General features: G+C 36.4%; 1 protein-coding gene across 1 annotated transcript in view; it reads left to right on the top strand.

The window, feature by feature from the left end:
* Positions 1 to 13,600, top strand: part of SLC12A7 (solute carrier family 12 member 7) — a 321,321-nt gene extending 307,721 nt beyond the window's left edge. The window contains exons 22-24 of the mRNA XM_074945079.1: positions 6,448 to 6,629; positions 12,460 to 12,593; positions 13,243 to 13,600. Coding sequence (XP_074801180.1) covers positions 6,448 to 6,629; positions 12,460 to 12,593; positions 13,243 to 13,334 — 408 coding nt within the window. The 3' untranslated portion in view covers positions 13,335 to 13,600. The remainder of the gene's footprint in view (positions 1 to 6,447; positions 6,630 to 12,459; positions 12,594 to 13,242) is intronic.
* Positions 13,601 to 15,558: the final 1,958 nt, after the last annotated feature.

Here is a 15,558-nt window from a genome sequence, read left to right as displayed (position 1 = left end):
GTAATGTGCATCTTGTGCTGTCCAGCACACTACTGAACAATGCAAGCTCATAGAAAGTCTGTCATTTTGTCAAAGAAAATGATATATGCACCAGCCTTGCTATCCCACTGTCTCTCATTTTTATATCATCCTCCCCTCTTTGAGGATTACCCCCAGCTGGGGTGTAGGCAACACATAGTCTCTTGTGGATGTGAGGGTTGAACTGTCTCTGTGATGAAATGCAAATTTCTTGTTTACACCTTCCTGTTGATGAAGAATGGCATTGATAGCTGTTTAACACCTAAGTGGGGTACTAGGGTGTCTTTGTCTCTGAAAAAGTGTTTTGTGACTGCTTTGGAGCATGTTATAACAACGATACATAGTAGAATCTAATAATTTCTCATACAATATTGGTACACACATTTTGCCAGTTCAACAATATTCAGCAGATTATGAGTTTTCAAATGATATCTCACAAGGCGTACTTTGTACAAAATTTATCATAGTCTTGTAAGAGTGATGACCAAAAAAATATAGAACATCACAAGTACCTGTTTTTAAGAAAGGAGAGAAAAGTGATCTGGGAAACTATAGGCCTGTTAGTTTGACGTCAATTGCCTGCAAGCTCTTGGAACAAATTTTGAAAGAGAAAGTAGTAAGAACATAGATGTAAATAGTAATTGGGATAAAATACAACATGGTTTTACAAAAGGCAGATCATGCCAGATCAACCTGATCTCTTTCTTTGAGAAGATAACTGGGTTTTTCAGGACAAAGGAAATGTACCAGATCTAATCTCCCTGGATTTCAGTAAGGCATTTGATACAGTTCCAGATGATAAATTATTATTTAAATTAGTGAAGATGGGAATTAATATGAGAATTGAAATGTGGATAAGGAACTACTTAAAGGGGAATCTACAACAGGTCATATTGAAAGGTGAATTCAGGCTGGAGGGAGGTTGGTAGTTGAGTTCCTGAGGGATGAGTCTTGGGACCTTTCTAACATTTTTATTAATGATCTTGTCACAAAAAATGGGAGTGTGTTAATAGAATTTGCAGATGAGAAAAAGTTGGGAGGTATTGTCAATGTGGAGGAGGACCAGACTATCACACAAGAAGATCTGGAGGATCTTGAAAATTGGAATAATAGAAATGGGATGAAATTTAATAGTGCAAAGTGCAAAGTCATGCACTTAGAGACTAACAAGAATGTTTGCTATATGCTGGGGACTTATCAGTTGGAAGCAACAGAGGAAGAGAAAGATCTGGGTGTACTGGTTGATCGCAGGATGACTATGAGCTGCCAACGTGATGCAGCTGTGAAAAAGGCTAAAGCAGTCCTAGGATGCATCAGGCAAGGTATTTGTAGTAGAGACAGGGAAGTGTTAGTACCATTATACAAGGCAGTGGTGAGACCTCATCTGGAATACTGTGTGCAGTTCTGGTCTCCCATGTTTAAGAAAGATTAATTCAAACTGGAACAGGTGCAGAGAAGGACTACTAGCATGATCAGATGAATTTGAGTCTCCTACCTTATGAGAGGAGATTCAAAGAGCTTGGCTTATTTAGTCTAACCAAAAGAAGGCTGAGGGGAGATACGATTGCTCTATGTAAATACACCAGAGAAATAAATACCAGGGAGGAAGAGTTGTTTAAATGAAGTGTTACTGTTGACACAAGAAAAAATGGATATAAACTGGTCATCAATACATTTAGGCTTGAAATTAGATGTAGGTTTCTAACTATCAGAGGAGTGAAGTTTTGGAACAGCCTTCTAAGGGGAGTAGGGGTAGCAAAAACCTAACTGGATTCAAGACTGAGCTTGATAAGTTTATGGAGGGTATGGTATGATGACTCTGCCTACAATGGCATGTAGCTGGTCTGTGATTGCTAGCTGCAAATATCTCCAGTGGCCAGTGATGGGACACTAGATGGGGAGGGCTCTGAGTAACTACAGAGAATTCTTTCCCAGGTCTTGCACACATGCTCAGGGTTTCCATATTTGGGTTGGGAAGGAATTCCCCCCATCTCCCCTGTCAGATTGGCAGAGACCCTGGGGTTTTTTGCCTTCTTATGCAGCATGGGGCATTGGTCACTTACAGGTTTAAATTTGTGTAAATGGTGGATTCTCTGTAACCTGAAGTATTTAAATCATGATTTGAGGACTTCGGCAACTCAGCCACAGGTTAGGGTCTGTTACAGGAGTACGTGAGTGAAGTTACGTGTCTGCAATGTGTAGAAGGTCAGACTAGATTATCATGATGGTCCTTTCTGGCCTTAAAGTCTGTGAGTCTATAATGTTTCAACATTTTAATTTAATTTACTGCAGGAAAAAAATCATGGCAAAACTGTTGCATAGCTTTATTCATAAAAATGTATTTTTAAAATAAAATATATTCATGCAACACTCTGGATTTTGGCAAATATCTGCACCATGTCTTCAATCCGTCAGTGAAAATCTCTTAAATTCATTTCTGCTATTTAAATCTCAATATTCTTGAATAATCTTATGCACCCCAAATGCTCTCTTATTCACACAGGTAAAAAAATACTCTTTTCTTCTTTTTTTAACTTCATGCTTATATGATAGTGTTGTCATCTTCAAAACACATGCATTCATTAATGCTCACAACATGCCTGTGAAGTAGGGAGGTATTATTCCTTTTTAACAATGGAGAACTGTCATGCACAGGTGAGATGGCCACATAGTCAGTCAGTGGCAGAGATGCCAGTCTTGTATTAGAAAACACTGCCTCTCTAACAGATAAGCCCTCTTGTATGTTTCCTTTATGAGAGTGAATTCTGGAATTACTTTATAGTCACTTCACTTGGAAAAGTCATATTCATGTTAATGTATTCAAAGTAATAATAATAAGTCCAATAATATTTATAACATTGCATAGAAATAAAGTTAAATGAAAGTTCTGTCATATCTAATCCTAGTTTAGAAGGGGGCTTTGAATAGTAGTTGCCATGTGGGAAACATCATTAAGCAGGGGTTTCTAGTGGGGCTCCATAGGAATCTGTTCTAAGCATAACACGGTTCAATATTTTTATCAGTGATCTGGAAGTAAATTTTAGGGAGGTACAAAAGTTGGTGGAGTGGTAAATAATGATGATGACAGGACAATCATACAGAGTGAACTGAATTGCTTGATCAGGTGGGCCCGTTCACACAAAATGCATTTTCTAATACAACAAATGCAAGTCATACATCTAGGACCAAAGAATGCAGAACTTACCTACAGAATGGGTGACTGTATCCTGGAAAGCAGTGACTCTAGAAAGGGATTTAAGAGTCACAGTAGACAATTAAAAAAGAGCTCCCAGTGTGATGCTGTGGCAAAAAGGGCTAATGTGATTCTTCTATGAATAAACTGGGGGAGTAGGGAAGTGATTTTACCTCTGATGCAGTATTGGTGAGACAGATACTGGAATACTGTGTTCAGTTCCGGTGTCCTCACTTTAAAAAGGATATTGAAAAATGAAGATGGTGCAGAGAAGAACCACAAAAATGATTTGAGGGCGAGAAAAAGTGCTGTACACAGAGATTTAAGAAGCTCAGTCTCTTTAATTTAATCAAGAGGTGACTTGAACACAGTGTATAAGTACCTTCACAGGAAGAAAATACCAAATAATAAAGGGCTCTAATCTAATCTAATGTAGCAGAGACAGTTATAATTAGAACAAATGACTGGAAGATAAAGGTAGACAAAAATCTGTGCCTTGTTTCTAATTTGAATTTAATAGTGAGGGTGATTAACCATTGAAACAAACTACTAAGGGAAGTGGTGGATTACCTGTCTGTTGAAGTCTTCAGATCAAGACTGGATGCTTTTCTGGAAGACATACTTCAGTCAAGCTCGAGTTATTGGACTCAATACAGGAATAACTGGATAAAATTCCATGGCTGGTGTTATACAGGAAGTCAAAGTTGACTATATAATGGTCCCTTTTGGCCTTAATTGAATATTTCTTCTTTTTTCTTGCTCTTGTTTGTGGTTGTGTTAATGTAAAAACACACTGGGTCTGGAAGCCCCCAAATGATTTCCTGCTTCTTTTGTTGATGGCTTGTTCTCTCACCTTCCAAAACACTATATCCCAGCATATCCCAGATAGTGATATGAATCTTATATGTAGATGATTGCATTCAGGCACCCAGGGAAAAGGGACCTACTTAGCCTGGGGCTAATATATCTGCCTTCAATTACTCTCCTATAGCCATCTGGCCTGACCCTGTCACAATATATTCAACATACCTTGGCAAAACCTAAATGTAAACTGAACATATATCAATAGTTGTTTAGTAATCTTATTACGAGTGTTTAAGTTTGGCTGTTCAATACATGTTTTGTGTGTGTGTGTTCTTTCTAAAATTATTTTTGGGTTTGTGTAAAAATTCTTGTCTGTTACCAAGAAAACAAACTCATTAACTTACTATGGAGCTAGGTTTTTACATGTGTGACCTTCTATTGAAGTAAATATCTTTTTCCTTTTGTGTACAGTCTGCTTGTTTAAGTACAAAATAGCTCTTTGATCTCTGTTTCTTTTAAATTCAAAGTAGTGCTTCAAATCAAATTTTAGAAATACATCGCTATGCTAATTTGTGCAAATGAGCACCATGTTTGTAAAAGGCAAACACAATTACATAGTGGCATCTGTATCTGTTTTCAGAATACTCCCACTTTCAGCTATTTAAATAAAGACAAATTGTTATTTGAGTAGCATAATTATTATATCCTTTTTTTGTATGCTGGTTGTACTTGGTGACCTTCACGTCCCAGATTCAGAGCATCACTGATGAGTCTCAGGGCTTAGTCAGAAGAAAAAGCTACTCTAGTCCACAGCCCATTGGTCAAGATATATTAGACTCTTATCTAATGACAATCCAGAAGAAGAGGTAGTCTGAAGTAATACTGACTGGATATTCCATTCTCATTACAACACTTACAGTGCCACTTTAGAAAATGTAGTACTAAAGATTGGAAATGAAATTGCAGATTTTTTTCTCTAAAGCTTTCAAACTTTTTACAAAACATTTGCCCATTTTCCTCCTATAAATAAATAATTGTGGTTAAACAAAATTGATGCGGGTAGTGATGTGATAGAAAACAATTTTTTTGTCTTCTCCTTTCTCTTGCTGGAAACAATCCTCAAGAAATTTAGATTTTAGTATTACCTACTATGATTTATTTTTATTATCACGGCACTATCTTTTGTGAATATACCTGCTATTACAAACTGTCACTGTATTACATCTTCTCTCATTTATAGATTTTCCTGAGAAGTAATGTCTGGAATTTCTAAAAGTCTCAAGAAAATTAGCAAAGATATCTTCAACTTCTCCCTTCTCATTTAAGTAATTTCTAGAATTTGAGGACTTCGATTGAGAAGCATATTTTACTCCTTCAAAATATTTAAAATAAAAATTGCATTTAGAAGTCTATCATGTATCAGGCAGCATATAGCCAGTGCTGAAGCATCTCTAAGTCCATTTAGTCAGAAACCTAGCGTGAAATTCTTGCCCCCCTGAAGTCAATTTCACTGTTGGAGTGCAAACCTCCCCCTAAAGATGTACGTTATCTTCTCAAAAATAGAGAGCAACACTATTTGTATAATTCTGGTGAAACATCTGAATCTTTACACTATAAATGTCACTCATCAATTTCTTTATTAGTTCAATTATGATGAAAATATGGCACTTTAAATGTTTATGTCCAAAGATGGGTATCCTAGTTTGTGGCATTACATTAGTGTTTCTTTATATTCCACATACGTTAGACACTGTGGGCATATTTGTGTTAATTTCCATTTAAGCAATGAAATAAAATCCAAGTATCTCTAACACAAAATATTCCCTCCCTTTGCATTTTTTAATGTAATTGTAAATGTCTTCTGTTCCATAACAATGAAAGACAGTTAGACATGATTGCTGTCCTAAACAGGGACATTGATTTTTTTATTTCAGATACCAATTCAGTGTTAATTGTTTCTGATATCTCTGCTAGTGCTATTTAGTGCAAAGTATTTGCAGATATATTTATCGTCTTTTTTTCACTCTTAATGGGTACCCTAATCGCAGCTTGGAAAAACATCTTTTTAAACATATGGAAATTCCCAGGAAAATCTTCAAATTAGAATTGAAGTTGCACAGTAATTTGGACTCAAATTTTCATTAAAGCAAATTGTCTTTAGTTTTAATTATAAAAATAAGCCTCTCAATTAGACCCCAGTAAACACAAATGAATAACTTCATGCATCTGAGTAGTTCCGTTGGCTTCAATGTTAAAGTTAAGCATGTGTTTGCAGCATAAGGTATCATAGTTTGTAAACCTCTTGGGGCTGATCATGCTCCAAGTCTGTCAACTCCCATTGATTTAGGTTGTGCAGATCAGTGATTTAAATTTCTTTGTCTCTCTAAAATGACTATATTTTGACCTGTTCTCTTTATTTTATTTTTTTTCAGGCTCAGTTAATACATGACAGAAACACTGCATCCCATTCAGCAGCGGTTGTTAAGTGTGATACTGCTGCTGCTACACCTGAAAAAGTGCAAATGACCTGGACTAAAGAAAAGTTTATAGCTGAAAAGCACAAAAATAGAGAAACAAATATAACAGGTTTTAAAGATATCTTCAACATGAAGCCGTAAGTACAAATGTGATTTTAATAAGTTTCTGGTTTTATCCTTTTTCTGGTATTATTTCAGGCCTCATCTTGTAAAAACGTATGCATGCCAGTAATTTTATACACAGGAGTAGTGCCACTGAAGTCAATGGCAGAATTTACATGCATACATTTTTACAAGATGAGGCCCTACGTGAAGTATAGAGGAGGCTAATGTTTGAGGCAATAAGTGCTAATTTGGGTGACTGATACATTTGCATTACTTGTAACCGTGCTTTAGAGGAAGCATTTTCACATTTTACATTTGTCATATTACACGTATAATGTTCTTATTGAAAATAACTGCAAAGAAGATGCTAAATATTGCCCTAAGAAATTCATTCAATCATGTACTCTAATTAAACAGACTTAGGCCCCACTCTTGTGAGTTACAACAGATTGGTGGACCCCTGTGCCCTCAGAGGTCAATGAGATTCTACCCAGGTACCAGGGTTTTCCCCACATATGTAAGCTGCAAGACAGGAGCTTAAGGATATGCCTACACTGCAGAAAACTCCTGCAGCAGTGAGTATCAGAGCCCAGGTCATCTGACTTGGGCATGCACTATGGGATTAAAAATAGCAGTATAAACATTCTTGCTCAGGCTCTGAGACCCTACTCCATCCTAGGTTTCAGAGCTCGGGCTCCTACTCAAGCAGGAACATCTACATTGTTATTTTAAGCCCCATATTGCAAGCTCAAGTTAGTTGACCTGGGCTCTTGAGACTCACTGCCATGGAGGGGTGGGGAGGTTTACTGTGTAGATGTGTAAGTTTGTAAGAGCTAACCTTTAGTAATAATAGGTAAAACTGCAAGTCAAATGAACTTAGATCCTCTTGAAAATGAAACTTCTGTCACTTAGGAGCCTGTTTTCTTTGGAATTTTTTACCTATTACAAATGCAGAATATCAGTTTGGTCATGTTAGAGTTTTACTTTAAAATACTGTTCTCTTCAGAAGCTGTACTAGAAACTGACTTATATTTTACTTAAAATTGTTGTTTTTTAAATTATTTTCTGGTAGCAGACCTTTTGATTCATGCAAAAACATAGATTGACATTTTTTATTTAGATATTAGAACTCTAAAATTATACTACTTGTCAATGAGGGAAAGTTTAATTCAAACCACAAAAGTTGTACAGTGTTTTATCAGCTGAAGTTGCTATATTTAAAAATGCACCAAATAGCATAAAGCAATGTATTTTCATGTTTGTTTCTCTTCCATGTAGAGAATGGGGAAATCTGTAAGTCAAATCTGATTTAATTTAGGCTGTGTTCCCTGGTTCTTGTGTATTATTATTATTATTGCATGTTTCCTTTAAAGTAGTTGCTTCCCATGATTTACAGTATGCATATTGTGCACATATTGTGATTTGGCATGTGAATATAATTAGCATAGCATTTCCTGTCAGCTTTTTCTGTTTTAGTTCCTATACCTTATCAGTTTTTTATTTCAGAGTAATTCATAGTATACATATAAGTTTCTCAAAAATGATAGTCAATGTAGTCAATAGCTAAAAAAATAAATAGTTAAAAACCTGACAGTATTTGGTTGCAAAATAAGTGACCTTCATTTTTTCTAATTATCTTCTTAGAACACTGAATGTATGTATTAAACATTTTAATTATGATTATGCTACTGTATGGCACTGTGGGCTGAAAAAAATGAGTCTGAGACTTGTTAAAAAATTGTATTATTCAAAAAGCCTGCATTTCCCAACTGGTAAACTGTAGATTTCCTTGTACAACCCTCCCCCCAACCCCCACCCCACACACATACTCTTCATTTGGGCTATAGGAAGCAAATAAATTTACCAACAGATTCATAAAACCAGATCATGTAGCTGTCCAGAGGCAGTTTATCCACCCCAATGGAGCCACTAGAAGTACTCTACTTTTCCTCCTCTCTTTGTTCTTGGGTTTTCTCTGTTTTGACAGAAGTGCTAAAAGACATCCACCACCTTACACCGAATTCTGTCTTTTGTTGATGACTTTGTAGCTCTCTCTCTATGATCTTTGATTTCTCTCTCTCTCACTCTTTGTCATCTTCTAGCTACCATAATTACTTCCACAGAATTGTAAACAATGAAGTAAATCCTTCAGGTTAAAAAAATCTGTATCCAAATTAATCTTATTATTATTAGTTTGATAGCACCCAAAAATGTGTTAGGCTCTTCATAGAAAAAGTAATCTTTTCCCCCAAGATCCTGCAATCTAAATTTAAACATTACACAATCAATGAGCATGGCAAACAGGTAGGGAAGGAATAGGGTAAATAGTAAATAGATATTGCTGCCCGCTACTTGGTAAATAAGAAGTAGGCATTATCTCCCGTAAATGTAAACAAACTTGTTTGTCTTAGCAATCAGCTGAACAACAAGTAGGAATGAGTGGACTTGTAGGTTCTAACTTTTCACATTGTTTTCCTTTTCAGTGAATTTATGTAAAATAAATTCTGCATTTGTAAGTTGCTCTTTCATGATAAAGAGATACTTGGATGAGGTGTATTGTACATGATATAGTACTTGGATGAGGTGAATTGAAAAATACTATTTCTTTTGTTTATCTTTTTTACAGTGCAAATATTTGCAATAAAAATAATAATATGATGTGATCACTGAACACTGTATTCTACATTGTAATTGAAATCAATATATTTGAAAATGTAGAAAAACATCCACAATCTTTATAATTAATTTAAATTGGTATTCTATTATTTAACCGTGAGATTAAAACTGCGATTAATTGCAACTATTTTTTCATGTCGTTAATTTGTTTTGCATTAATCGCTTGAGTTAACTGCAATTAATTGACAGTCCTAGTAAATATGGCTGATGGTTACAGGCATAAAATCATGTGGTTTATCTGGATTTTAACTTTGTTTCCAAAGCCACAAACCTTGGAATTATACATCTCCCTTTTTTATTAATCTGCCTGTCACCGCTGGTGATATATTGCCATAATTTATCCTTACTTTGAGACTGCTTCTGTTCTAATCCTCATTCATGCCTTAATCAATTCCTAACTAAATCCATCATTTTCTTTTACAGTCTTCTCACATCATTATCCTTTAAACTACAGAGAATCCCAAAAGTTGAGTCCAAACTACAGTAGAACGTCAGGCTTACGAACACCTTGGGAATTGAGGTTGTTCATAACTCTGAACTGTTTGTAACACTGAACAAGACGTTATGGTTGTTCTTTCAAAAGTTTACAACTGACCATTGACTTAATACAGCTTTGAAACTTGACTATACAGAAGAAAAATGTTTCTTTCCCTTTATTTTTTTTTAGTAGTTCATGTTTAACACAGTATTGTACTGTATTTGCTTTGTGTGTGTGTGTGTGTCTGTGTCTGGGTCTGCTGCTGCCTGATTACATAATTCTGGTTCCAAACGAGGTGTATGATTGGTCAGTTCATAATTCTAGTGTTCTTAACTCTGAGGTTCTACTGTATTTTCTTGTTCCAAAAAGTGCCAGTCATCTGTCACCTTCACTGAGTTCCTAACCAACAACTTCTCCAATTAATAATTTCTTCATGTTAGATATCCCTTTTATAGGGAAACCTTATGTATTGGATGAGAAATTCAGTTCTCACAATTTTGCTGTAATTTGAAGGCATCTGAGGGGAGGGAGAGTCACGTGGACAGTCCCTTTCCCTTCTTTTACTCCCCCTCCCTCACCCCTAGGCCAAGTTCGAGAGATGCAGTATTTATAAGGTAGCTTTTCTGGAGTCCCAGAGAATGAGCTATAGCCTTCTTCTGCCTGCCAGACAACCCTCACTCTGCCAGGGCATTGAGTCAAACCAGCATGCCAGGGCCTCATCACCCAAATGCAACTCTGATATCTCATTAAAACTACAATGTTAAATAAAAACATATGGGAATTAGCATAGGTCAGCACAGCAGTAATCCCATTGACGAAAGACATCATCACTGCTTGAGAGGGGGGCTTCCTTCCAAAAGATCCCACATACCATGAAAGAGGTCTGCATAGAGTTTCAAAGCTTCAGTTGTAGCCATTTAGATGACAGGTGTCCCTGGTCATTTGTAAGCAAAATGTAAGCACCTTTCTTGTGGCTGGTGGGAGCAGAAGTGATATCTGCTTATGTGGAAAACAAAGATCTTAGAGGCAGTCACTGAGCAGCACAGTGGAAGTCACCCAAGATGTCTAATAATTTTTACTGAAGCCAGGACAAAACTGATTTCAATAGGACCACTCAGAAAAATGGAACAGCTCTGCAATACCCAAGACACCCGGATAAATTCTGATATCTAGTCATTGTATCTATTATGTCCATTTCTATATCTTTTCACACCAGTGAACTCAGAAGCCTGTCCATATAACTTATTTCTAGAGACAGAGACAAACAACAAGGAGAAAAATGTCATAACAAAACCATTGTGAGATTAATTAAAAGAATGACTAAATCATAGAATCATAGAATATCAGGGTTGAAAGGGACCTCTGGAGGTCATCTAGTTCAACCCCCGCTCAAAGCAGGGCCAATCCACAACTAAATCATCCCAGCCCATGGTTTTGTCAAGCCTGACCTTAAAAACCTCAAAGGAAGGAGATTCCACCACCTCCCTAGGTAACGCATTCCAGTGCTTCACCACCCTCCTAGTGAAAAAGTTTTTCCTAATATCCAACCTAAATCTCCCCCACTGCAACTTGAGACCATTACTCCTTGTCCTGTCATCTGCTATCACTGAGAATAGTCTAGATCCATCCTCTTTGGATCCACCTTTCAGGTAGTTAAAAGCAGCTATCAAATCCCCCCCCCATCCTTCTCTTCCATAGCCTAAACAATCCCAGTTCCCTCAGCCTCTCCTCATAAGTCATGTGTTCCAGACGCCTAATCATTTTTGTTGCCCTTCGCTGGACTCTCTCCAATTTATCCACATCCTTCTTGTAGTGTGGGGCCCAAAACTGGACACAGTACTCCAGATGAGGCCTCACCAATGTCGAATAGAGGGGAACGATCACGTCCCTCAATCTACTGGCAATGCCCCTACTTATACAGCCTTCTTGGCAACCAGGGCACACTGTTGACTCATATTCAGCTTCTCGACCACTGTAACCCCAGGTCCTTTTCTGCAGAACTGCTGCCTAGCCATTCGGTCCCTAGTCTGTAGAAGTGCATGGGATTGTTCCGTCCTAAGTGCTAAGACTGGTGGTGTCTTTGGGTGTTATTGCCAACAACTAACCACTTTGCTACTTTCTCATATAGTTTCCCATTATGAATTGAATTTCATTCAAAGATTTTATAGTATGACTGTCATTTAACTTATGCTGGGATTTTCAAAGGAATTTAAGGGAAATCCCACTGTATCTGCAGAGTCTTGCTACAGTGCATTTAGAAATGCTATAACAAAGATTGTGTCTGAATTTCCATTATAAATCCTTGTTTTGCATTCTTCCCTCAATTAGATTTCTAGGAATCTCTATCAATCTATATCCACTCCTTGGCTTAAATTTCACTTACAAGGAAATTGTCCTGAAAGCAGTACTGATGTTTAGATTTCATTTTATTTTGAAGGAAAGTATTACCAATTTTAAGTTAAAAATTATAGCCCTTCTTTCATAAACCATCAAAATTGGACTTGATTTTTAATAAATGAGTAACTATAATTATAGAAGTTAAGATGTACTGAGATCTAAGTTTAATCCTTTTAGGCATCTCCTTCTATTACAAGTATGACATTTTCAGCTAATTATCATAGTTCACAAATTTATCTATGGTGTACAGATTAAAATAGTTATTGGTTACAATAACATTTTTACTGTAGAAAAGTTTGTTTCTGTACTAGGAATCAGTCAAATGTGAGAAGAATGCACACTGCTGTGAAGCTCAATGGAGTAATATTAAATAAGTCACAACATGCTCAGCTAGTTTTATTGAATATGCCTGGACCTCCTAAAAACAAAAAAGGGGATGAAAACTGTATCCTATGCTTTATTGTTTTAATGGTGAAGTATACTATAATACAAAAAAGTAACAATATCATATAGATCAACAGTTGCATAAATTAAAGTTGTTATTGATATGAATGAGTAAAATGAGCATGTGTATATCTGTTTATATGTATATAGGGGCTGTGTGCTTTTTTTGTCTGTACTGTGGCTTTTTTGTTCGTATTTTAACTAGAGAGACCTATGCCTTTAAGACCAGCGCTTGCAGAATATGTTTTCATGAAACCAAAAATAGTGGGGGAAAATGTTGTCTTTGTTTAATGATAACACTCGTATTCTGGGTTCAGTTTATCTAAAATGCTTAGATAAAAATAATAGAGTTTAATACCAATTTTATCTATTTATTAGCATTTCTGGGGTGCCTACATAGATCCCAACATTTATTACTCCTTCTTGATCTGAGCTGGCAGGCTCTTTGCATGCTGGGACCTAAAATGGTTGTGGCTGCACTTCATGAAAGATGAATGTGTTAGGTGCTTCAGGCAAGTTATTGGATGCAGCTGCTGCACTTGCACTTTGGATGCAGGAATACAATTTATTAAGGGTTTTTTAGTATTATGTTTAAAGGTTGTTTTATTTCTTGTCTATAATCTTAAAACCTTGACTTGATTGGCCTCCAGACATGGAGTTTTTGGAAGTTTTGACTGAAGGTCTGAACAGAGTTCTCTTAGTGCGAGGTGGTGGACGTGAAGTGATCACCATTTACTCCTAATGCTGTTACAGAATATGAACAGATTAACTGCGGTAATTTGAACAGTTGAAATGAAATTACCTGTGTACTTGAAATGATGCACCAGCTGAATCTTCTGATTACGTGTTCTGCTTTCTTTCAAAGGAATCTATCTGAAATTATTTACTACATAGATTTATCTTTATAGAAGAAATTTATATATTGTAGTATTAAATAAATGCTGAATATCAGGAGGGTATTTTTTTAAGCAACCTTGGTGTGAGACCCAAGAAGGGAAAGGTAATTTTTATGGCAGATGAAGTAACTAATGTTTTAAATGTGCATAATCAGAGAAAAAACAGACATCTGCATTTTTAGTAACATTAATTGTATTATTTTGCTTCTACAAAAGGATAATTAAATTATGTTAAAACCTTCCAAGTTTATCAACAAAATATGAAATATTTCAGACAAGAAACCCTGGTCTTATTATTTTGTCCTCTTGACAAATGCTGCTGTGGTGCATCTGTGACTGTTGTGATCACAGTTTCATCTTAGGTCTCCTGGTTCATATTGATTCAGAAATATGTACAAACATTTGACATATTTAATTATTTGACATAAAAGGAATTTGAAGGAATTACCTGTTTTCAAAATTGGTTAAATAATAATTCACAATTCAGCCATTACTAACTACTGTAATTCTTTGCATGGTGACAAGTATCAGGGGGTAGCCGTGTTACTCTGTATCCACAAAAATAACAAGGAGTCCAGTAGAAAGAAAAGGAGTATTTGTGGCACCTTAGAGACTAACAAATTTATTTGAGCATAAGCTTTCGTGAGCTACAGCTCACTTCATTGGATGCATTCAGTGGAGTCCAGTGACACCTTAAAGGCTAACATATGAAGACAACATACGATGACACACATATGGTCTGAAGAACTTCTGCCTTGCAATCTGAAATCAGCTTAAGCCCTAACCCATTTTCCTCTGCATTCTTCACACCCCACACTCATTTTGTGTTGGAGCTGAATGTATAGCTTTAAGCTGATGCTAAATAATTTGTTTGGGAGTGGGATGTGGGAGTGGTCTTTTGAAATTAAAAACTTGCTAGTGTGAAATGTTAGACTTGAGCCGGGGGCCCTCATCTGTGTATGGCAGTGTGACGTTAGAGCTGGCCTCACACCAAAATTATCGATGCTTTGTCTGCTTAGGTGGAAAATTTGGGATTATTATTATTAAAGACAAAAGCCAGTAGAACACTTCAATCTTCCTGGACATTCTATAACAGATTTGAAAGTAGCTATACTTGAACAAAAAAACTTCAGAAACAGACTTCAAAGAGAAACAGCAGAACTAAAATTCATTTGCAAATTTAACACCATTAATTTGGGCTTGAATAGGGACTGGGAGTGGCTGGCTCATTACAAAAGCAGTTTTGAGTCTCCTGGAATTGACACCTCCTCATCTATTATTGGGAGTGGACTACATCCACCCTGGTTCTCCACGTGTGAGGTAACTCCCTTCTCTTCATGTATCAGTATATTTATGTCTGCATCTGTAATTTTCACTCCATGCATCTGAAGAAGTGGGGTTTTTACCCACAAAAGCTTATGTTCAAATAAATCTGTAAGTCTTTAAGGTGCCACCGGACTCCTTGTTACTATAATTCTTTTAAATTACCTTTTTTGTTTGTTCATCTAAACTTAACTTTGCTGACTTTACTAAGTTATAAAAAAAATGTATGACCCCCTTTGCACCGCTGCTGTGTAAGGATAATCTCCAAATGGAGGTGAAGGTATTCTACCTACTCTTTCACACACAGTTCTTTAATGCTTGTAGCACACTGCATTCCAGTGATCCCAGGGTTAGTGAATGGCTCCTTGGGGGCTATTGCATTTTGGAGCAGTCTGAGAACTGAAACCAGGACTCGAGAATTTTAGCTATCTCCTGTTTAGATGATAGATATAGCAAGTGATGGGGAAGAGAATAGGGACAGTAGGGCATTTATATATCCTATGTCTGTGATTCTGCCTTGTGATGGGTGATGATTTTCGACATACGGCATGCAATAGTCAAATTCAAATGATAAAACTGAAGTGTAGGAAATAAGGAGGCTCGCTTTGACCAGTTAAGTGTAGTCTTCTGCTTTAAATTAAATGCAGGGACAGTCACCCTATTTCTTTTCATTATTTTTATTTCTTGAAAGAAAATCTGATTTTCTGAAAACTGACCTTTTTTATAAAATACATAAATGAAGAATTT

The sequence above is a fragment of the Natator depressus genome, chromosome 2 (genome assembly GCF_965152275.1).
Source record: "Natator depressus isolate rNatDep1 chromosome 2, rNatDep2.hap1, whole genome shotgun sequence".
In the NCBI taxonomy this organism is placed as follows: domain Eukaryota; kingdom Metazoa; phylum Chordata; order Testudines; family Cheloniidae; genus Natator; species Natator depressus.
The sequence above is the reverse complement of the archived record's forward strand: the minus strand, read 5'-3'. Positions and strand labels throughout refer to the sequence as shown.